The 23699-nt window shown below is 40.1% G+C and overlaps 2 protein-coding genes across 2 annotated transcripts; one reads left to right on the top strand and one right to left on the bottom strand.

The window, feature by feature from the left end:
• Positions 1 to 6835: 6835 nt before the first annotated feature.
• Positions 6836 to 11816, top strand: klf9 (Kruppel-like factor 9). Its single transcript, XM_012863338.3, has 2 exons — positions 6836 to 8056; positions 10649 to 11816. The coding sequence occupies exons 1-2, from the start codon at positions 7675 to 7677 to the stop codon at positions 10927 to 10929; spliced, it is 663 nt and encodes a 220-aa protein (XP_012718792.2). The 5' UTR covers positions 6836 to 7674; the 3' UTR covers positions 10930 to 11816.
• A 970-nt stretch (positions 11817 to 12786) lies between these two features.
• fam219ab (family with sequence similarity 219 member Ab) lies at positions 12787 to 23266 on the bottom strand. The gene is made up of 6 exons (XM_021316886.2): positions 22942 to 23266; positions 20943 to 21042; positions 18036 to 18141; positions 17539 to 17619; positions 17040 to 17094; positions 12787 to 15485 (listed from the first exon to the last, which is right to left on the bottom strand). Exons 1-6 carry the CDS (start codon positions 23017 to 23019, stop codon positions 15327 to 15329), a joined length of 579 nt encoding a protein of 192 aa, XP_021172561.2. The 5' UTR covers positions 23020 to 23266; the 3' UTR covers positions 12787 to 15326.
• Positions 23267 to 23699: the final 433 nt, after the last annotated feature.

Below are 23699 nucleotides of genomic sequence, written 5' to 3'. Positions count from 1 at the left end.
AATTACATTCAAATTTACTGAGATGCACCTGTATTGTTCTTAACATCAACTGAAGGCTTGCAATGCCGATGCACAATCAGTATCGATCATGAAAGTAGAATAGAAGTAGAAGCGTGCTGTTGGTGTTTGACACATGCAAAAGCTCAGATATACAGCTTCTTCAATATTATGGAGATGAAAGGATGACCCTAGGTCAGTGCTCAGGGACAATATTACCCCAGTGATGCAAGAAATGAAGCATTTCACTGAGTCACAGTGGAAGATGAGAAAGAAGAGAGGTGTCCTATATCTAATCACTGTGCTTTATGAGTCTACCCCAGAAACGGGGATTTTAGATTATATATATATATATATATATATATATATATATATATATATATATATATATATATATATATATATATATGGGAAAATAGCAATAGCATATGAATGAATGTCTTCATGCTGGCTCAGTTTATTCACCCTCAGAAGTGTAAATTGCTGATAGTAAAACAAAAGGGTGGGATTTATGCGCTCTCTTTTTCCACATTGTTTTTATAGTGCTTATGGAGTAGGTTTTGGTCATGCACAGTTGCTGCTCCCATTTTGAACCAAACCAAACTGTCAAACCAAACGGAGACAGGCGGAGATGCGTTCTGTCCACCTATTCTCTGCCAAGCTGTAACAGGCAGGGATCAAGAGAGCTAAGGTTGTGGAGTTCAGCTCGAGTACGAGTATGAAAACAAATGACTGTGTTTGACTTAGGACCTCCCCTTTTGGCCTAGTATAACATTTTTCTGTGTGATATGTTTATCCCCACAGCAAAGAATATCAGATTACAGACTTGTCCTTGGCATGTAGAAACCATGGTATGACTTATACATTGACATGTATGCTGTTGTTTAAGGAGTTGTTACTGCAGGAGATGTGAATGTGACTTGCTCACTTACCCCATCAACAGGGAGGCATGCCAGGACAATACAACCCACAATCTAGTCTCGGTGTACAGTATTTCAAAAATATTTTATTATGCTATATCATACATTGTGGGGGAGAGAAAATGATTTACTGATAATCAAGAGATTGTTTTTTATTTCCTTTCTATGAAGTCTGTCGACTAGTAATCTGAAGGGGAGTTTTACGCACACATACTTCTGCAATAATTGCTGATGTTAACCTAAAAGGGACTCAGTGTATCCCACCTATTGGTCACACTTAATTTTATGTCCTTTCAATGCATGCAGTTCTTCCACTCAGCTTGTACACAGATGACTTGTAACGTTAACTGAGAGAAAGACGGAGAGAGATTATCATATGAAATAAAAGTAGTGCATATTTGGATGCAAACACAAATCTGTACTCTTCAATGTGAATAGGATCCTGTCTGGCATGCATTGGTAAATAAACAGTTAAATAGATTGGTATGTGTGTAGCTCGTGTTTGTTTGACTTCTTTGAGCTGTGTTCAGACAGAAATTGACAAAACATTAAGAATTTTAATACCATTTTCCAGTTCCTATGCCAAGACCCCTACTCCTTGGTCATTATCCCGATGAGGGACAGTTGCTCCCATCCTATTTCAAATGTGTGCCTGTGCTTATCCTCCAACAACATAAACTTTAAAGGAGCAATAAGCAAAATTTCATTATTTTAGATGGAGAAAACTAAAAAATGTTTTTTGAAGAACTAAATGTATCTTTTTAGATGGACTATGGTTAAACATTGCACACCATCTCTCTGTGTTGTTCTCCAGTCATTTGTTTACATGGCCGGCCACACATGTGCGTACGTGCACAGCTGCCACTCAGGGCTTACCCTCTCCCTGCCCATAAAACTCTTACCGTCAGGCACAAAATGGCAGCGAGCACACCCATCGGATCAAACTGTTCTCTAGCTAACAGCATTATAAAGTTATGAGTTACTCACGTCTTCATTAGACATGTTCTTCCCAAAGGAGATACTGTTTTGCTGTGTATTTATCCTTTGCAAATATGCACATATGAGCCAATGGGTGAGAAGGGGAAATGGGGGACAAGTACTGGAGCAAGGTGGAGAAAGGCATGGCATGACACACCTCTTCTTTTTGGTCTACAGACAGTGCTCAAGCTCCACCTAGTGGTGAGAAATTGCTTATTGCTCCATTAAAAACAGAAATTATATTATTATATGTAATATTTGCTTCTCTTTTCACAGTAAAAAAAAAGTTACACTACTTAATTCTATGTGTATTTGTTTCTTTTTCGTTGAAATAAATTGGACTAAATGAAGACAGTGGTACACAATGGGGATATGAGAAAAGTAGCTATTAACTAATAATCTCTTACATGCTGTAAATAATTGTCTTGGTGTTTCGATTTAGTATAACTACAGATTAGCCTGAAGCTAACAGACAAGACCAAAAGAGACCCCTGCAGTCTTAAAACAACTGGAGTCTCAAAAATGTAGCAGCACTTTATGCCTGTGCAAATTCTATGGTAAATAAAGGACTATATGCTTACTCCATTTTCTCAAACTTTAAACTGTAGTCACAGTTGCATTGGGCAGTTATTTACAAAGATGCCAATGATTATTTACACAGGAAATTGAGGTAGGAGGCTTTACACCAGCAGTAATCTCCCTGTGTAAAATGTCAACTACCTTGGAAGTATTTCAGTTCTGGTAAAAAGTATATTTGTGTAAAAACCAGAGGTTTAAGTGAACTGTGTTTTTAGTAGTTACTCTGACCATAAAGCTTTGCATGTTCCTTTCTCAAATCGTAAAACTTATTAGTGACCTACACTCTATCTCTATTTCCTTTGTAAATCTTCCAGAAGTTTGATTTTTCAAGTTACCATTCAAAAATATAATACAACTGCTTTTTCAAAATCACAATATTGCGAAGGTTTCAGGTTTCTGAGCAGCCCTAAGTTTAGTATCCAACATGCCTGCTGTACATACAAAATGTAGCAAAAGGTGCAAGTATAAGCAATTTTATTAGCGGTTCTGACAGTTTGCGTCTCAATAAACCAGTGGCACACATGTACTGTAGCCTACAATATCTATTAAAGATTAAAGATATTGTTTTATTGTTTGAACGCAGAAAACGGAGGGAAATCATTGTTATTTTGTGTTCCTGGTCACTGACAAAATCACAGTGAAGGAGCAACAGGAGGGGCAAATCAGTTTCCGTTTTAGGCCCCATGAGACTTTGGGCTAGCCCTGTACCTACTAGGCTACCCTTTAAACAGAATGTTACTTCAATGGTCCTGAAGTATCCCTTTAAGGATTTATTTTTAACTATGCTTAAGGTTCTTTAAAGGTATGAGTCTGCAATTTTTCCGGAAGTTTCCCCAAGTCCTTTTTGAGTAACTGCGTATGCGCAAGACCGTCTTACATGCTCTTGCGCTCCTCAGGGGATCACGTGAAAGAAATATCTCCCAAATTATTTCTTTCTACTGAGGCCTTCCTCGTCTTCTCGTAAACTTGTACGCGGTTTGCGTCTTGCGACTCTTAGCCATGTTCGAAGCAGCAGAGCTACAATGAACAACTAACACCGAAGCTAACCGCTAAGTTGATCCGATACATAAATACAAGAAGTGCGCGTGAGCAGCCAGCAAGTGGAAACTATCAAGCACGCTCAATGACTTTACGTGAGCTTGTCAGCATGACTGGCATATCGGACAACCAATAGATGAGGCCATACCCTCCAGAACTCTGACAAATCCCTGCTCTTCGGACTGAAGGACATGGGTTTGTTAGAGTTTTTGCAGGCCTGCAGCTCCCACAGAGATCGATTTTTTTAACCTCCTTTTTTTAAATACATGTACTGACCATTTTACCCAGTTTCTGAACAAGATTACCAACTCTAGCTTTAAACGTGTCAGAGTTATGAATGTTCTCGCCAGCATAGTCTGTCTTTATGAACGGACAGGGAATACCAGTCCTCCCGCTTGTAAGTGTGCTGGTGTGGTCCTGTGTGTGTATATGTGTGTGTGTACATATATGCCTCACACATATGTGTGTGTGTATATGTATGCGTAAAGGAGTCTGTTCTCACAAGGAAGCGGGGCCCGCAGTGCTGAGCTGGCTCACACTGCCACACGTGGATATGGGAACATTTTGTACCGACATTCTGCACGTGTCCTCTCATTCTCTCCCTGTTAAAGCAGGCGCGCGCGCACTCGCCCGCCTGCTGCACACGCAAAAACAGCCTTATCTCTGCCGCGACCGTGTCAACATGGCGATATGACCCAGAAGTGCGGCGCAATCCTGAACTCTTGCACTCTCCAAAGAGAACAGGGGGGGTATGTGGGGGAGACAGGGGAGACTGCGGCAGCGCGCAGAAGCACCTCCTCTTTCACTGAAATGTTTACAGACCCAGAGGAGAGGGGGGAGCCCAAGTTCAACGAGACTTTTTTCTTGGAAATTTGGGGGTTCTGCTTTTGAATCCAGCAAAGGAGGGTGGGGATGGGGGTGGGGGTAGCGGAGAGGTTATGTGAGTGATTCTGGGACGGCACAAGTTGTAAATGCACAAACAGGAACTTTGTGTCTGTGGGCAGTCTTCTTAAATTCATTTACTTGTACATTGTGTTCTTGCAGTACAGATAGGACTTATCCAAAGAGGAACGGAGGCATTTTGAAGCAAATTAAAACTAAATTGTTTAGTGAGTAAAGATGTCCTGAAAGGAGACATGTTTTTCCAGCAAATAAAACATGAAGCTCATTTAAAGTCTTTTACCGCTTTTTGTAATGTGCTTAGGAGAAGTGTTGCTCAATCTCTGCACCCTGAAAACAGCAAGGTCTTCATAGAACCTAATTGGCCGTACATGAGCCACCCACTCCAATGGACGCAACCCCTTTCTAAAGTGGGGGACTGGGATAGAGAGACTGGTTTTATAACACTTCCAAAGGGACTAACAGTATGCATGTTGTAATTTCTCTTTGTTGAAAGCTCAAAGCTCAGAGGAAAGAGAAGCTTGCTTATCATGATGATCACAAAGTCATAATATTGGAAAGGTGGGAACAAATGTCTGCAAAACTTAGGAAGCAAACTCTATGATCGCACCCAAACTACAATGTGGCTCAGGGGTTCCCAAAGTGGGGGTTAAGACACCCCCCCCCCCCCCCCCCCCCCCCCGCGTGGTTGTGAGATAATTTGATGCTAAAGTGCTAAAAAGATTAAGCATTTTCTTATTTGTGAAACCTATATAGAAGTATAACTTTACAAGGTGCTCCACGTTTCTCTTTTTAACACAGGGAGATTGGCTGTACTTTTTTGTAAGGGTTCTTGCAAAAATATGATCTTATTCCTGTAATTTTACAATGTGATTCTCATAAAATCCCAAGAAGTGAAAGAAAAATCCTACTCACCAAAATGGGGTCACCAGCCTCAGGCACTGTTATTTTGGGGACCTCAGGCTGAAAAGTTAGGGAACCCCTGATTTAGATGATACTTAATGTTATCATCCTGCTGCATTCGAAACTTGAAACTATGCTTTGTTAAAAAAAAAAAAAAAGCTTAAGAAAGGAGTGTGTTTCTTTTTATTTCCTGCAAAATGCCTAATGTATTTGGATCAGCAGTGAAAAGTTCACGTGCAGCGTCCGTTATGACATACTGTATTTGTCAATAATGACATGCCATTTTTAAGTTTCTTTAAATAGGTACCCGACAGATCCTCCCATTCCAAGTTGTAAATGACCTGCATGTCTTTTAATAATAGTAAAATGGTCCAACCACCTGTTTTAATAAAAACAGAGGTGGTTGTTGTCTCTGCTTTGACCACCAGTTATATATAAGCTAACACTCTAATTTCTACACAGTCTCATCCCATGTTTCATAAACTGTGGTAAAAGTGCCACTTGGAATACATGGGTTGCTGTCAGTGGTACTAAAAATCGTATCACCTATTTGTAGAGTAAATAATAAGCAATGTATAAAACTAATAAACACAAGTAAGCAAAAAGAGGAATTGTTCAAGCACACAGATCTTTACATGAGCCAAAAGCAACTCAAAAGAGGGGTGGAGACTGTATGGCAGTGGAACCAGATAACCATTGCTGCTAGCTTCATATGCTGCGTTCCATTTACCTCCAAAATCTGAACTTTGTCACTTGTGGTGTGTAGCGAAGAAGCTAACTACTATTCTCAATGAAAGACAATCAAAATCTGTTTCTCTGGATTGTATCAGAATCAAAATCGGCTTTTTTTCGCCAAGTTTGTGCATGCAAACATGGAATTTGACTTTGGTTCCACTTTTCCTTCAATGAAGACATTGTAAATATAAATATAGAATGGAAATAATTTTTTTGTGCATACGTGAATATGAATATACACATGGTTTTAACAGAGATAAAGACAAGGTGCTTTAATGAAAACATCCGTGGTACTGATCTGGGTTCTCTGACTGTTAAATTTCCATCAGAGTGACTGCGACTGTCTCTGTAGTGTTAACCTGAAAGTAAGTGACTGTATTTTGTGTGAAAAGGAATGAGGGCTGCAGAAATGTTAGTTGCATTTTTCCTGACCCTAGACCTGTGCAAATCCTTGATGGAAGGAAGGTCTTAGAACCAGCTAAGGTCCTAGAGCAGCTTGAACTGATCCACAGTTTAAACAGTGTTGTTAAAGATGGTGAAGGTAGGCCTATAGTTATTGCTGCAATACTTTCACTAACAGATGACGTATACTGAACTATGAATGATGTGAAACTTAATGAGATACGAAGCACAAATAAACAGCATAACACGGTATTAAATGGATGATGATCATACTGGCTTTTCAAATTCATGTTGGGTGAAAACTATGCTACTTGTAATTTCTGTAGATTCTCCATACTTGGAACTTTTTTTATGTTGCTTTTATCATAATACATTTACAAAGGGGTAAATTAACCTGTAGGTTTTAATTACTTCTGTGGGAAATGGATTTGGATATGTTGATATTTTGTTGTTTAAAAGTTCTTTCAGCATTACAGAGCTGTAATGTTTAAAACTTTGTGTCCGAACATTGTTTAATCATTAGACCAAAGTGCTTAAAATACATCCACGCGAACATAAGCTCAAAGAGAAAACTTTAAAGGGCATTTTTACACCCTGAACCTATATTTCCCAGCCCTCTTCCGTTACACAAACGCAACGTCGGTTTGGTTCTGAGCTAATCGCCACCACTACCCGGCCTGTGATTGGTCCACTTCTCCATCGGTCACTCCGGAGAAACGCCAGCTTAAAGGGGCCAGACGCGGTCGCCATCAGCCAATGGCAGCGCGGTTCTATTATGACACAGCGGAATTCCGCGAAATTGTTTCTTGGAGTTGAGAGAACTGTCTGTTGATCGCGGTAAAATAGGACAAGTGGAACACTGGAGTGGGAACACACAGAACGACGCAACAGACGCCTGGGACGGTAGCGCAAACGGAAAAGAGAGAGAGAGAGAAAGAGAGAAAGAGGAAAAGAAAGAAGACGAAGAAGAGAGGAGCACGACTGCTATCTTTCCTGAGGCAGCGTTTATTTATCCGTCCAGCATCCTCCAGAAGAAAACGTTCCGTCTTCGCAGGACGGTCACTGTGAGGACGGCGGACGACGTGCGGATCATTAGCCACGTCTCCAAGGAGGACTGCGGTCTCCCCGCGTTTCTCTGCCCCCTTTTTTTGGATTGTTTCCTTACACTCCGCAGCAACTCTGCACACAGACTCTCTCCACTCCACCCTGATCCGCTCCAGCGATGTCGGAGGTTGACGTCTCCGTGGACCGCGTCCCCACTCGTCCTCTGGAGGAGACCGACGACGTGTTCAAAGAGAACCAAGAGAACGGCACGTTACTAATGGTGGCGATGATTTTGTTGGACTTGAAGAAATGCGGTCCAGACCCGATCGGCGCCGGCGGGGAGGGCAGATGTCTCGGCGGGGCCGGCGAAGCGGGAAGGCAGGAGAGGGAGAAGGAGGAGCGGGGGAGCAGCCGGGTGTCGCCGGTTCTGAAGGAGCCCCGCAACAAGGCGCCGGGGAGGACGGAGACCCCCGAGAAGAGGCACGGCTGCCCCTTCGCCGGCTGCGGGAAGATGTACGGGAAGTCGTCCCACCTCAAAGCCCACCTCAGGGTCCACACCGGTGAGTTGGGGCTCTGCCGGGCGACACGCCTACAAAAAGGCTCGGTTCCGTGGACCACACCACAGCGAACCCGCGCTGCGTCACTTGCAGCCCACTATAATTAGCCGCCGCGTCCATTATAATTTTAGACGCATGGCGGTGGCTACCCGCTCACTCCAAAGCAACAGTTACTTCTTCTTTTTTCTTTTCTTTTTTTTTTAATTACCAGCCTAAAATGCTGAGCTCACATTGTGTCTTTGTGCGACTCTGCGTGACTCTGCGTGAGCACATGTTCCCGCAAGCGAGGACAGGCAGCAGGACAGGTGGTCCTACGGGCTGGTTCGGCTGCGGAGGGAGTGACACGCCGGGTCGTATCACGCCTGCCGCTGCCCGAGCAGGCCGAGAAGAGGCGTGTGTTAGATAAGGATGTCTTAATGTGTTGTTGACACGCAGCGGCAGGACGCGGGTTCCTGCGGGAACATCGCGTTCTTCCGCTCTTGGCGTGCTGTCGGGGGGTGTAATAAATCACACTGAACGCGGAATTAGTCTGATCGATTATTTCGAGGGGGGGTGTCGGGGAGAATTAAATCTGCAGCTATTAGGGTCGGTCATCGTATATTGTCAGTAGGAAGGCGCGCAGGTCGATCCGACCCAATTGTCACAGTGTGTTCTTGTCCGGAGGTAACCCACCCTGCGCCACCGCCGCGCTCTCCTACATCATCCACCTCCACACCCCTCCGTCCGGTTGTAAACAAGAGCGGACACGTGGTTTCTGTGGAACACGTGGAGGAGGAGGAGGGGTGTGGCCTCGTGTGTGGCTTTTTTTATTTTATTTATTTTTTTTTTATTCTCATCTTGATAGACATGCTCTAAAGTCTAAATGAAGAAAAAAAAAGAATCATTCAGTTTCTTTGAATTCACCACACATCATCTTAAGGCGCTTTGCAAAGTCAATTGAACTGAATCGTGTAGACAGATTATGGTTGTAGATATGTTATCTAAGGAAATCCAGCAGATTGCATCAAGTCATTGAAAACATTTGCTTAATCCTCTCAGGAAAAAAAACATCAACATTAAGTTTTTTTTTTTTTTTAACTCAGCCCAATGAGCATACATAGTTGGTTTGAGTTACACTTGTTTCTCCTGAATTACCCTTTATGTATCATTGTGTCCTCTTCTTGGGGATGAGTTGGAGGAAAGGAGGACCCGCTTATCCTAGCGGGGTGGCATGGGGGCCGGTCTCCAGTGGTCAAAGGGCGAGAGGCGGGGTACAACCTGGGCAGGTGTCCTGTCCCTCCCAGGGCAACGCAGAAAGTCACACAGATGAAACAACCATGCATGCACAAACTCAACAATTATATTTTTGGACTGCATGGTAGTACCCGGAGAGAAGCCGCGCGCACAGCGAGAGGACAAGCTCCATGCAGAAAGACCCTTGGCCAAGATTCAAACCCAGGACATTCCTGCTGCAGTGCTGGTAACAGCTGCATTCTGCTGCCTGTGTTTGCAGGAACAGATCTCAGTGATGAGACGGAACACGCGAGACCAAACCTAGTCGTTAAAACAGTCAGCTCTATATTTATCAGCGCGGCTGAAATGCAAAAACTAAATGCAGTTCAGGAGATCGTCGTCATTTAAAGGGAAACAATCTGCCTTTGGGATATATAGCATCAGCTAATGACGTTTGTCTGAAAGGCCATCTTAATATATATCTTAATGGCGTAATGTAAAACTTGGCAATGCAGCTCGCTGTTGTGTTTGCCTTGAGTTATGAATGCCTCAACAACTACTGGTGATGCCGGCTTGACTATCAGGGTGTATCCTCGGGTCAGGTTAGCTGTCATTTTAATCTCAGCAACCACAACACTTTTTATTTCCACGTTTGGTCACTGAATAACTAAATAATACCGTTGTTGATTTATTTATGCTCCAGGAAACAAACAACTGGTTAATCAGTCATTCTGTGCTTCAGTGGCAAACCTGGAAATATTTCCAAGCATGCAGCCAACATTTGGCTGTCATGTCAGTGAAGGGAAAGTGTAGCAGCTTTCTTTCAGCCAGCTGACCAGCAATGCACAGAACTGCGGGCAGAGGGAAAGCACTGAGCAGTGCTCCATATAGATAGGGACAAAAATAAAAAAACTAGGGTTATTGTTGGTTAATTGTTCCAATTGACCAACATATTGTCAAGTTGATCTAGAGTAGACGTGTAAATGGTCTCAATCCAAAGCAGCCTAATAGAACCCAGGTCTCAAACGGTCTCACAGCTAGATCTTTAATTTGTCCCCCCCCCCCCCCCCCACCCTCTTTATTGCGAAAAAATCTTCTTTTGAAATCTAGAAGGATATAATTTAGGGGATTTCTAACTAAATATTTCTCATATTCTACTAGAATGATAATAGTAATTGTAGCATTTGTAGTAGCAGTAAGGGTCTTCATTGGACAACTATATTGTAGTAGCAACAAGACCCGATTTGTAATATAAATAATATTATGTATACAAGGGACTGGTGTTGGTGTGAAGCAGGGCCATTGACAGAAACACATTATAGGCGTGATTCGTTTTTAAATGTTTTTTAATTTTTAAAATAAAATGTATGTCTGTCTTCTCAGGGGAACGGCCCTTCGAATGCACCTGGCCGGACTGCAGCAAGAAGTTCTCCCGATCGGACGAGCTCACGCGCCACTACCGCACTCACACGGGCGAGAAGCGCTTCAACTGTCCGCTGTGCGAGAAGTGCTTCATGAGGAGCGACCACCTGACCAAACACGCCCGGCGGCACGCGGGCTTCCATCCCAGCATGCTGCAGGGCTCCAGCATTGCCAAGAGACGGCGCTGCTCCACGTCCGTGTCCTCCTCTGACTCCGGGGGCCAAAGCCCTGCAGGAATGTGAAACACCTCCTGGCGTTGTGTTTTAAATCTCTAAATTCAGAAGGGTGTTCATTAGAAGGTAACATACCCAGACGTACCTCCACATGGATCTCAGTCAGCCAGACAAATATTCAGGGACTTTCCTTTCACATGTGCAACAGCGACCTTATTCTCATTTGACTAGAGCTCACTGACTCATTCCCTGAGGTGATTTATATTTATTAAAGGTTGTTCAGGGTCTGACAGGGACGTCTAGTTAATTCTTTTTTTTTTTCTTTCTCTTTTTGCCTTGTTTTATTTTGAGCTTTTCTGAAAGAATCTCACATCAAAGTCAAGTTTATGTACATGAACAGTGTTGTTCTTAGAAACTCGACGTGTCGAATCACGTTCCGTTCAAAGATGAAGTGAGCAGCCAAACTACAGCATCGTACCGCGGATCCAATCCTTGTCAGTTTGGACGTTTTGGAGCTAGTCCTTCAGTTCATAGTGAAGAATGATACACAATTTATTTTACAGTTACCTTTGCGTCTAATACAATGTGAATGCACTATACAGCAGTATTACCATGTAAATATGTCAAACAGACAGGATCTAGACTCAGAATAGTATAGTTAGTTGTTATCAGAGTGTAAGTAGAAGTTATAATATAGAGAGATGCAGATCTTATTTAATTTCCTAAACATTTGGCTACAGACTTCAGCTGTGCTTCGAGCTGCTAAAACCGAAATGTTTTTATATGCAATGGCAAACTTGCAAATACATGCACGGACGAAAAAATAAATAAAATGGAAATATATTTTACAATACTTCACCAATCTTCAACATTTGTGTTGTTTCATACGGACCTCAACGGTGTTGGAGGCGCAGAAAAACAACAGGGTAAAAAAAAAAAAAAAAAAAAAAAAAAAAGCCTCTTAATAGCTGAAGTCATTCTGATAAAAGAAAATGTTGCTTGTTTTTCATTTTCCAGACCGCAACGGTTTTCGTTCAGTGTAAGTGTGTGCCTTTGTAGCAGAGGAGAATGTTGACGTTTTAATCTCTGGGAGGGTCTGGGGGGGTGGGGGTGTGGGGGTGGGGGGTTTGGGTGGTTGGGGTACCACTTGAATAAACTTTTTTTTTCATATTCTTCATCTTGCTTCTTCTCAGAAACACTTTGCAGATCTACAGATCAGTGACTGTCTGTAATACCGACTGTGCCAGTGGCTGTACATTCAAAACTTTACATTATTTTGTGTGTGAACTGTGTTTTATAAGCGACTCGTGTCCTGCTTTGGTCGTGTCTGACCACATCACCCCTCCCCATGTGGTGGCATGGAAGCACAACATTTCCCACAATCCTCAGAAAAACCTGTTTGTTTCTACTGTTGTTGTTTGTTGTAGCACTTTGTTGACTGCCTTCATTACTACCTTGTTGCGAGGGATTGTATTCCGTCATGTAGCATGTTTTTATTTTATTTTTTGTTTCTTTTTGCTTGTCTGGTTATCTTTTATAATATTACTACAAAGTGAGAGGACTTATTAAAATCACTACATGGATGAGCTTCATTTTTATACTTGTCCCCATTCATCGCATATGTTTGCCGAGTGACATCCTGCTTTTTCGTCCGCGTTGCGTTAAGATAACTGTGATTTTGATGCCGGTGCCTTTCAGGTGGAAGTCCTTTCTTCGGATGCTACTGTAATCAGGATCTGTCAGTGGAAGCTTCATGTTATTGGAGCTGACACAACCGTGTAATAATTACTCCTCAGCTTTATCATTAAACATTTCTTTTTATTTCCTTGCAAATATTTACCCGTGGCTCCTTTTTTCCCCCCCTCATCATGCATCCATTTATGGGCGTCGTTAAAGAGAACCACTCAAAGCGTAACTCCGAGCGGAGAGGTTTCCATTTGCTTTGTGTTTATTAATCACCTTCATACACTGCACATGACAATAACATTGGTAAATACTGTAATGGAACTGTTTACAATACATACAAGTCATTTAAAAAAGAGGAACCAAAGAAAAAAAGTTACACGTTAAAAAAAAATCTTTCTTCCTCAAATAAACCAAAAATAACAGCAATAAAAACACAGCTTTTTCAAACTTCTCTGTCCTTAAGGCATACTCTAATTGCATTAAAACAACTGAACCAGAGAAGGGAGAGGGTTGTAAATGAAGGATACCGGCGCTCCAGGTCAATGATCCTAGATGTTGGGATAACAAAATGCTTCCTACCCTATTTGTCAACGTTGTTACCTTTTCATTTAACATTCTGGCATTCTAGTTGTGGACGGAGGCGTGTGTGAGAGGCGAAGGAGCCTCTTTCTGATCTGGACTCATATGTTTCCCTTAAAGATTAGCAGCGCCCAGCGATCGTCACGCCCCCGTGACACTAGAGAGGAGATACAGTTAACGAGAAGGTCTAACGCAACAAACTCAGTATGGGAAATCTATCTGAACTTCCCCCCCGTTGTGCCTTTGGCCTTGATAGAGTACAGCACCTTGTAAAGTAATTATACTCCTTTTTATCTATTTATTTATTTTACTTTTTATCAAATTAAAACCACAAAATTCCACATATATTACTAGATTTTAATGTGACTGACCAACACAAAGCAGCTCATAATTGTTAAACAGAAGGAAAACGATACATGATTCTCCAAATAGTGGAGTGCATGTGCATTCAGCCCTCTTTTACTCAGATGAACCTGAATAAAATGCAGTGCAAATAGGATATAGAACTCCCCTGTGTTTAAAGTTACACAAATGTCAGAGAACATTCATGAACAAATGGTATCTTGAAGATCAAATAACATACTGGGAAAAGTCAGGGGCAAACTTGTGGAGAAGTTTTGCAATTTGGAGTTTGCCAAAAGCCACACGCAAATCCACTTATGGAGGAAAATAAAACACTGCATATAACCCTTAATACACCATCTACATGGTGAAACGTGGTGGTGGCGTCATGCTGGGGAAAACCGTTCAGAGGCTGCAAAAGAGACGTTCACTTTAAAGCAGCAGGAGAGTAGGTTACAGGAGATCAAGGCTTGTTTACGTGTGAAAAGGGTCCTGTCAAAGTCCAGGCCTTATCCCAATTGAGAATCTGTGGCAAGTACTGCAGAATGATCTTTACAGAAACTCTAAACTGAATCTGGCTGCGCTGAAGTTATTTAGCGAGTGAGGATGTCTGTGTCTGGATGTTCCAAGCTGATATAGAAACACCACGAAGGGCTTGCAGATGTAATTGCAGAGAAAATATTGAATGCATACCACATTTTTCACATTATTAGATATTAGAAATAATGAAAACCATGTATCCTTTTCCTTCCGCAATGATGATCTGCATTCTGCTGTCCTTTCACATCAGATTCCAATAAAACACGCTTAGGTTTTTTTTTTTGACACACTGTGCAAAAATCCAAGGTGTATAACTACTTCTGCAAGACACTGTAGAAATCAGAGCGTCACAGTTAAAACGTGTAGCCTTCCCTTCAGGCTTACCTGAAACAGATCATCTCAGGTAAGCGACTTTCACATATGGTGCAGGAAAGAGTGATATGAGTCCATATAACATAAAATAAGTGCAAAATAAAATTGAAGGACTCAAGCTCGTGCCATAAGAGCAGCATGTGATTGCACAGCAGAAAATCAATTGGGCCAAAGCCACGTGCTTTATATATTCCTCCATACATTGTATTCTGGTGGCCTTCATGCAGTTTCGTACCACAGTCATTCATGTTCAAACATCCATCCGTAAACTCTGCAGAGTTGGGCTGCAGTGAAAGCTGAGAATGTCGGTGTTGACGTGTGCAAAGATCTGACCTGTGCTACATACCAACCCTGTACAGTACAAAGGAAACAGTACCAGAGATGATCTGTTTGGGGAATATAAAGAACACATCCCACATTTCTCATTACCAGGTACAGGATGGTTGATATCTAAATGTCACAGAGTTAATGCACTAAAATAAAAAGAGGAAAAAAAAAAATTAAAACAAGGCAGAACCAGAGCAGAACAGTTGAATCAGCAGTAATGGTAACGTTTATATTCGGTCAGGGAAATGGAGACCACTTCGCAGCAGCAACTGACCTTTTCACACCTGCAAACTCATATCAGGGTCGCATCACGTCCACCAGGGTTAGGAGCTCTCAAACAGAAGTGTATGTCCTACCATGGGAGGAATCCACCACTTTACTGCTTTTACCATCACACATTCCCTCTTTTCCTGCATGTTCTAGATTTTGTGCCGACGTTTTTACTTGTTAGTGTGATTATTTACCTAATCATCGCAGCACTTTACTGTCATGACGATATTCTATAAATGCCTCACTTTTGCCACTCTGGTGGCGAGGTAAACTCACAGCGGATGAAGACAGCAGGGGTAAGTTTGTGAGGGTAAGGGAAGCCTGCGGCTTGGGGAGGGGGGGGGGGGGGGTTACTGGATTTGGCAGGTTGTGGAGGAGGTCGCCTGGCAGCACATGCAGGTGGGGTTGACTGATTTAGGTGGGATCAGATCCAGGTCCTCGTCGTCTGGGATCTCGTCGAGGCGGTAGCCGTCTTTCAGTAGCTGGATGTTCAGATCCTGATTGATTTGCTGAAAGGAGAGAGAGGAACAAATTAGATCTGAGGAGGAGCCAAAATGTTTCCTAAACTTCCGATGAAAGAGCCAGGAGAGACTCTGGGCTATCCAGAGAAAAATGGGAATCCGTGATCATCCTCATAGTGGGGTGTTGCTTTTACCCCATACAAAACTGTTTCTGAAAAGCAAAATCATCTGTACTCTTGTTTTCTGTTAAATAATATTGAGTTTGGGTGAGGCAGAATTTTGGTCTTTATAACAATGATCCCTTTCTTTTTTTTCTTTTTTTTTTTACAGAGTAATAAAGTTCTGTTGGATGTAAGAATCTCTATTTACAAATTTGTTTAAACCTTTTTTGCTGACTGAATGAAGAACATTGAGCCAACTGAGATTGCAACACTAAACAATGGTTTCTTGAGTGAACATAAACTTGATCCAGTGGGTGCTGCAAATGAGCGATGAGTAACAATCAGCAAAAACACAATCCTTTAAATCTTTTTAACCACAACACAGACATTGACATATAGGCAAGAACTTTCATTTTCATCAGCCAGAGGGCATGGCAGAACTGTTTTTACTCTGGCTACATTCACTTTTAAAATATCAAGAAAACAAGAATTTCTTTGCATCTGTGTTCTCTTAAAACAACATTAGTCCTTCTCAGATGCAAACTTGTCAGAATGGGAAAAATGCAAGACAGGTTGAAAAATATTGTAGTTTTGCTAATCACAATTACAGCTATTAAAAAAAACGTTGTCAAATATCCAGCCAGAAATATGTCTGAACCTTGCTGATGACTACATAATTCATTTTTTTTGGAAAGTTGGTAAGGAAAACGTATCAGTTTTACATTTTGTAAACATTTTAAGTAATTTGACTCTGTTTGTTTTAAAAAACCAACAAAGACTCCAAAATGTCAACCAATTTTTTTTGTTAGTTTTTTTTTACACTGGAAAACAACAGTTCAAACAAATACTTAAATATCCAGAAATGATCTGACATTCATGAGTGTATGTACAGTTCTCCATTCTTACTACTTGTTCTTTGAGAGTTTCACTGCAAACTGAGTACCAACAGGGAAGCTGTTTTTTTTTTAACTGTTCATTTATTACTCATACAGAGACAAGTCAGTGCAAACATAGCAGCACGACTGATTGCAGATGGAATCGTGCTCTCAAAGGATGGGAATCACGATTCCTCTGAGAAATTAACATAATGTTGTGTCTGTAATGTAAACAGCAGATTCCCTTAAAGACAAGATGTGCAGAAAACTAAGGCAAACCACTTAATTGCATTGATATGTTGCTTTATGTTTCAGATTTTTTTAATTTTGTTTTGTGCAGGAACACCTGCAGTTTAATCATGCACTTGCAGGGAGAGCAGACGCCTATAGCATTAGCATGGATAAGCAGGATGGGTTGAAATAAGCGTGCCTGAAGATGGGCTTATAAAGGCATCATGCTTTGCTTCCTGACAACCGTGAAGAATTGAGGCGAGGGAATGAGGGATGGAAGGGAATTAAATGGTAAATATGAGGAAAGGGAGCGGAGCGCACCGCAGTCATCTCACCTCTGCAGAAGAATATCCTGACGACGAGTATCTAGACATGTCGAAATCATCATCACTGCAACACAAAGACACATCTTAGCTATTCGTAAAACCCAATATTTTTCTGTATATGTGTGCGTGCGTGTGTGTTATCCTGTTTATGCAGCAGAGTGAGGACCATTTTCCCAATTTCACCATCAAAGTGAGGACCATTTGTACCATAGTGAGGACATTTTGCTGGTCCTCACTTTGTTTTTGTTTTATGCCAACGGTAAAATTTAGGACTAAGGGGTTACTTGAGTTTAGGTTAAGGTTAGGGCTAGGTATGCACTGTTAATGGTTAGGTTTATGGTAATTTTCAGGGTGAGGGCATAGAAATGGTTGAAAATGACAGAAAATCAACGGAGGTCAATGAGAGTTAACACATGGTCCTCGCTACATTTAGCTAGACGAGAATGTGTGGGTGGCTGTAGATGCATGTGTGTGTATTTAGGTAATAAGCAGGTTTAGGTGAATTTACCTGTCGGTATCTAAGGCCACCAAGGGCTTTTCATCTGGGCTCTGGTCTAAAGAGGAATAACCTTTATTGGGCACTACCAACCTGCCGTGGTGTGGAAAAAGGAGGAAAGGGCAAGTAAGAACATGACATGCAGAAGTCATGAGAAAAATCACAAAGACTGGCCAAGAGGCTCAGCTTCAGGTGTACTACAGGAACAATGGAAGCATGAACGAGGTCTGCTTCATGGCTTTTTTTTTTTCCGCAGCCATATGGAAAGAGAAAAGTACAATAAGCTGTGAATAATCAGACATTATGGAATTAATTTAAATCACATGTTCTGTAAAAATCTACTTTAATGCATGTTGAAATGTTTCGCTGTTTATAATTGCATTTCCTCAGGTTGGGTTCATTTAGAATTTATTGGATTCACAACACTATAACAGCTGTAACCGCGCTCTTTGATAGAAGCGTTTTACTGATTTCCTACAGCAACCAACAACCACAGCGTTGTTTCTCACCGTGTTCTGGCCATGACGTTGTTCTTCTTGGGCTGCTGGTTAACTGGACTACTTACAGTGTTGCTGTTCTTTAATGAGCCCTTTCTGGCAAGGTCTCTTTGCTTCTCTGCAAATGAGATAGGACCACAGGATTAATAAGAAACTAACGTTATGACTGACCTTCCCAGCTTTTAGGTTTTGTACAGGTGGAGGGTCAAGACAAGGGCAACTAACATCTCTGCCAACCCTAGACATTCTGGACACAAACTTTTAAACACTTTCCCCTTCACGTCGGTGCTACAGAGCACAATTTGTAAAAAAGAGCCACCACAGAGACAGTTTATTTCCCCAGGCAGTCTAATGAACTCTTAACAGACAGAGTGCCCAGATCCATATTTGCACTGATTCAACCTCATCGTCCTCTCTCGTGAAACCACTGTATATATACATATTTGCAATAGACAAACAAAAAAATAAAAAAACTTGCGTTTCCCAATGATTCATACATTTTAAATTGTCTTAATTAGGAGCAAAGTGGAGCCTAAGTCAAATTCCTTGATTGCGTTCACAAACCTGCCGTAGAATGCTGACTCTAATTCTAACATTTTAGCACTTCACAGACGGTTTGGACATTGCATACTAAGAGACCCTTAAATAACTATAGTTCCTATGGTTATTTGCACAGGTAAAACCATGAAAGGGCTGAAACAACCGTGGAAAGTTGTCCTGTTTGATGTTTGAATTTGAATAGAATAAATTATGAATTTTAGATACATGTGCACGGGGACCTGGCACTTAAAAGGCCAGCAACAACGTTTATTTTAGATCCCCACCAGAGCAAAATGAAGGCTTAGCAACAATGGCAAAAGCATGACGTCAACGCAGATCACTTTCCATTCATGAAGCAGAAGATTTATCAGCTAAATGCTGAAGCAGAAGGCCGAAATAACTAACCAGGTAAATATCAGTTTGTTAAGGTTCAATGGTTTTGAATGACAAACGTTATAATATGACTGGTATAATTTGGAACCTATTTTGGTCTGTATTGTTTTCTGCAACGTTCTTTGTGTAATGTACATTTATTTGCATACCAGGGGCTGTAGATAAAAATCAGCTGAGACATCCAATATCATATAAAGCATGCTTTGCATTGAGAATTATGCTCCTATACCTTGTCCCTGTTTAATAAACAAATATAAAAATATGATGTGCAATAAGCATGTTTACTCCAAAAAAATACTACGTTGATTGGGTGTTTATTTTTTAGTTTTTACTAAAATCTTTTGTATCACATTTTAATATTTAGCTAAACAACATTTTTGTAGCTGTAATAATCAATATTTTATAGTAATACTTCAGCAGTCTGAAAAATTTTAGATTTTCTATTTTAAATCAAAACAATGATTTTAAATTATATTTTTTTGCTTGAAATTATTTTGTGAATATGGTAACCGTAGCATCGTCATTCAAGTTTCTCATGCCATGAAAATCTCAGACTTTACAGTGCCTAATTACTACAAGAACTAATTTGCATTTGAAACCAAAGTTTGACACCAGATATCCTTCTCCTTGTCTAGGCAGTTAAGTAACACACAATAGATTTGTGTAATCATGTGTTTTTTATCAGTTGAAATATATATTTTTCATAGTTTCTTCTTAGGTTTCTCATTAAAAGAGGGAAATTTCCTTTAGCATCATATACAGCTAAACCAGTATGCAGTATGTATCCATATTATGATGTGAAATAAGATTTAAGTTGAAATGAGATGAAATGTCTGTGAACATATAGGGAAAAAATGTGCCTTGGGAAACATTTTGGGTCTATTTGGCTTTGGTTGAACTAATCACAGAGAGTGAGTTCTGTGTATGTCATGGTGTTTAATGTGTTTGGACAATTTTGTGATCTTTGTTCCAGTACTGGGTTGTAAGTCTCTACAGGATATTCTGGTAATTTCTCTCTCAGTTTTTTGTTTTATTATTTCTTAAGCTTTATATTTTAAGTCATCGTGTTTGTTCATTTTCTGTTTTCTACCGATTACAATGTTTTCCTTCTCAGTTTGTTTTATGCCATTCTTCCTCAGCTGCCTGCACTCCTTGCAACTGTTTCCTATTCAGTTAATCAGCCTTGTCTATTCCTCATACCATCACACAGTATATCTCCCTCCCATGTTTTCTCTGTTGTTGTCAGGTGCTTCTGTTTTCTTCCATTTGTTGATGCCTGTGACTTTTGCTATCTTGTCTTTGCTCCTTGTGCCATCTTCGCTGTTGGACCTCCACTACTATAAGCGTTATCTGTCGTTATGATTACGATTCTTCTTATTATTATTAATATTATTATTAGTTTGTGTGGCACTAGTGGCCTTTATTTGAAAGTTGTTGACAGGAAAATGGGTTAAGAGAGAGTGGGAAGACAAAGGTCCACTGGCCAGGAGTTGAACCCAGGACAGCCGGGTCGAGGACCAAGGCCTCAGTATATGGCCTTTAAACACTACCTCTGGTCCACCACCACACCCCTCTACCAGCTTTTAAAACCATTCATTTTGCCTTTCTCCTGGATGTTATCACATGACAGATAAAGACAGTGCCGAAATTCACTACTGGACTCTGTCCAAGGTGCTGAAATTAAGTTCAATATTTTTGGCCTTATTAATTTTGATTGCATCAGTTGGGGGACTCTTTGGATTAGGAGAATTGGCTTTTAAATTATGTGACATATTAAGAGCATAACTATTATATAACTACTTGACAGAATAATCCAAACTGGGAATGTCCAGTCACTGCAGCCATAAATGGATAAAAATGAAATTAAAAAGTGATTAAACTTCAAACCTTTTAATCAGATTCCTTTGGTATCTGTTTTAAAAAATCGTTATAATTTAATTTGCATGTGGATGTCAGCTGATTCCTACATAAAAAAATATGTCCTACCTATTTTCATCTGGAGGGGGGAAGGCTTATAGTTGATAGTAACAGCTTCTCCTTCTCTGGTGTCTGAGTCTGTCTCTGAGGCAGTGGAAGAAGTTGGGTCCTAGAGTCAAAAATACACCATGGAAGGAAAGATGAGCACATATGCACATTTCTGATCCAAACTTTAAATACCCATCTCTTTTTCTCGACTGTAAAAACAATAAGCCAAGATGTGTTGAGATTTTAAGTACTCAGGTTCTTCCTGCTAATGCAGGTTTGCTAATTGGGAATTAAAGAAAGCAAACATAACAGTAGTATATATATATATATATATATATATATATATATATATATATATATATATATATATATATATATATATATATATATATATAGAGTATATATATATATATATATATATATATATATATATATATATATATATATATATATATATATATATATATATATATACTCTAGGTCATGATTTTGGGTTTTTACTTTCAGTAAAGAAAAAAGTCTTAGTTGTAAACTGAGCAGCCAAAACTAATCAAAGGCCCACTATAAATTAGTTGATAAAATATCTAACATGCCTTTTGTTACATAACAATTTAAATACAAACAAGACCAAACAACATTTTGTAAAATATCACCAGGATACTGCTTTCTGTGACATATTCTCTTGCTTTCTCTTTTCTTAACAATTTGAAAGAACACTTCACCAATCATTAAAGTCAGTACTAGATACATTAGATGCCTTGTAAATGTAGCAAATAATAACCATACCCCTGCTATTACTACTCCTCCTCCTACAATTATTATTATTATTATTATTATTATTATTATTATTATTATTATTATTATTATTATTATACATTTTATTTAGAAGCGCCTTTCAAAACGCTCAATGTCACTTTCCAAATGAAGATGAAACAACAACAATAAAACAAATAAAACATCATCAATAAAAGTTTGGATTTAAACAGATGTAGTGTCAATAATACACTATATATATATATATATATATATATATATATATATATATATATATATATATATATATATATATATATATATATATATATATATACACCCATATCAGTTAATAATGATAACTGATAGGCCTAATAAGAGATTTATGAATTAAAACAAATAAATATTGAAAAAAAACAGGATAACAAAAGGAATCAAAAGAAACAGATATTATAACTTTTTACAACTGGGCCACTATTTTTACTGAAAGCAAGAAGCTCAATACACGACCAAGAGATAGGATACATTTTTATCTATTCAATTTGAATAACGTATAAATAAAATGTATTGGAATGAATATTAACAGAGCTAAAGTACAGGGAGAAAAAAACCCGATTCAATGTCCACATGGGACCCGGTGATTAATGAGAGTCCGTGGACGCCTACAGAGAGCAGATCAGATTGCCGAAGGTCTTGTCTGGCTTGAAGTGGGCAGTGGAGGCCGCCCTATAGGCTGCAGTATCCCAGGGCTCCACTAAAGGCCACACAGCGCTCCACTCGAGCAAACTACCCTGATTATATATCCATATACGTCGGTATGATTTGGTGCATGCAACAAACGAAAGGTCGTCATTCGATCTAGCTAAAGTACAATGAGGAGCGTCGAGGAAAGCAACATGCTGCTGATGCTGTGATATAGCAGCAGCAGCAGAAGCAGAGTCAGGATGGGATACTTGTTTACGCCAGACATGATGGATGCTGCGCAGGAGACCGGACGGTGCCGGCGTTACACAGAAGGACAAGGGTCCCTCTCTCTGACACATCAACCCCATCGGAGTATTTCAAACTACCGTGTTTTTAACATTTACTCTAATGGCAGTAAAAACGTGATGCTCCAACTACATCACTAATCCTGATAGGTGATGGATTCGTTCAGTTTACAGGCCTCGCCCATTAAGTATCCTGCAATCTAATTTTATGTTGTTTAAAAACACAGCCAGACAGCAATGCTATTATTTTCAGACAGCAGCCTGCCACAGGGACTCACCAGCGGCTGCATCTCAGACTGCATCTCAGCCTCCTGCACCGCGCTCGGTACCTGGAATCTGTCTATTTCCTCCATCATGTTGGCGACGCGCGGATTTCCTTCCTTCTCCGGCGAACAATCCGATCGCTTCACCGCGTTATCACCAAGACTGGGTTCAGCCTCAGAACTGGATCGATCCCTGTGGTTCTCCGGTGTCGAGCTTCATCCCAGCAGACTCTGTGTCGACGGTGGTCTGACTGGTGTGATGACGGCGACTCCGCCACCCACTTCCGGGGAGGGGTATCCCAAACTGCGGTCTGTAGACCCCAAAGCTTGTTTTGGGATTTAAATTTTGAAAACGTAAACATTTTAAACGTTAAGATTTATATTCAGATTAAATCCCGATTATTTTTTGTCTAACTTTAAAAAAATCTATCTATCTATCTATCTATCTATCTATCTATCTATCTATCTATCTATCTATCTATCTATCTATCTATCTATCTATCTATCTATCTATCTATCTATCTATCTATCTATCTATCTATCTATCTATTTTGTGACACGTCAAACCTTGTGGGATCGCGAGGGGTGCTGGTGCCTATCTCCGGGAGTTTATATATATATATATATATATATATATATATATATATATAATATATATATATATATATATATATATATATATATATATATATATATATATATATATATATATATATATATATATATACACATTTGTTTTCAAGTACACTGTTCAGCAACTATGGAAAACAGGT

The sequence above is a fragment of the Fundulus heteroclitus genome, chromosome 12 (assembly GCF_011125445.2).
Source record: "Fundulus heteroclitus isolate FHET01 chromosome 12, MU-UCD_Fhet_4.1, whole genome shotgun sequence".
Taxonomy (NCBI): domain Eukaryota; kingdom Metazoa; phylum Chordata; class Actinopteri; order Cyprinodontiformes; family Fundulidae; genus Fundulus; species Fundulus heteroclitus.
The sequence above is the reverse complement of the archived record's forward strand: the minus strand, read 5'-3'. Positions and strand labels throughout refer to the sequence as shown.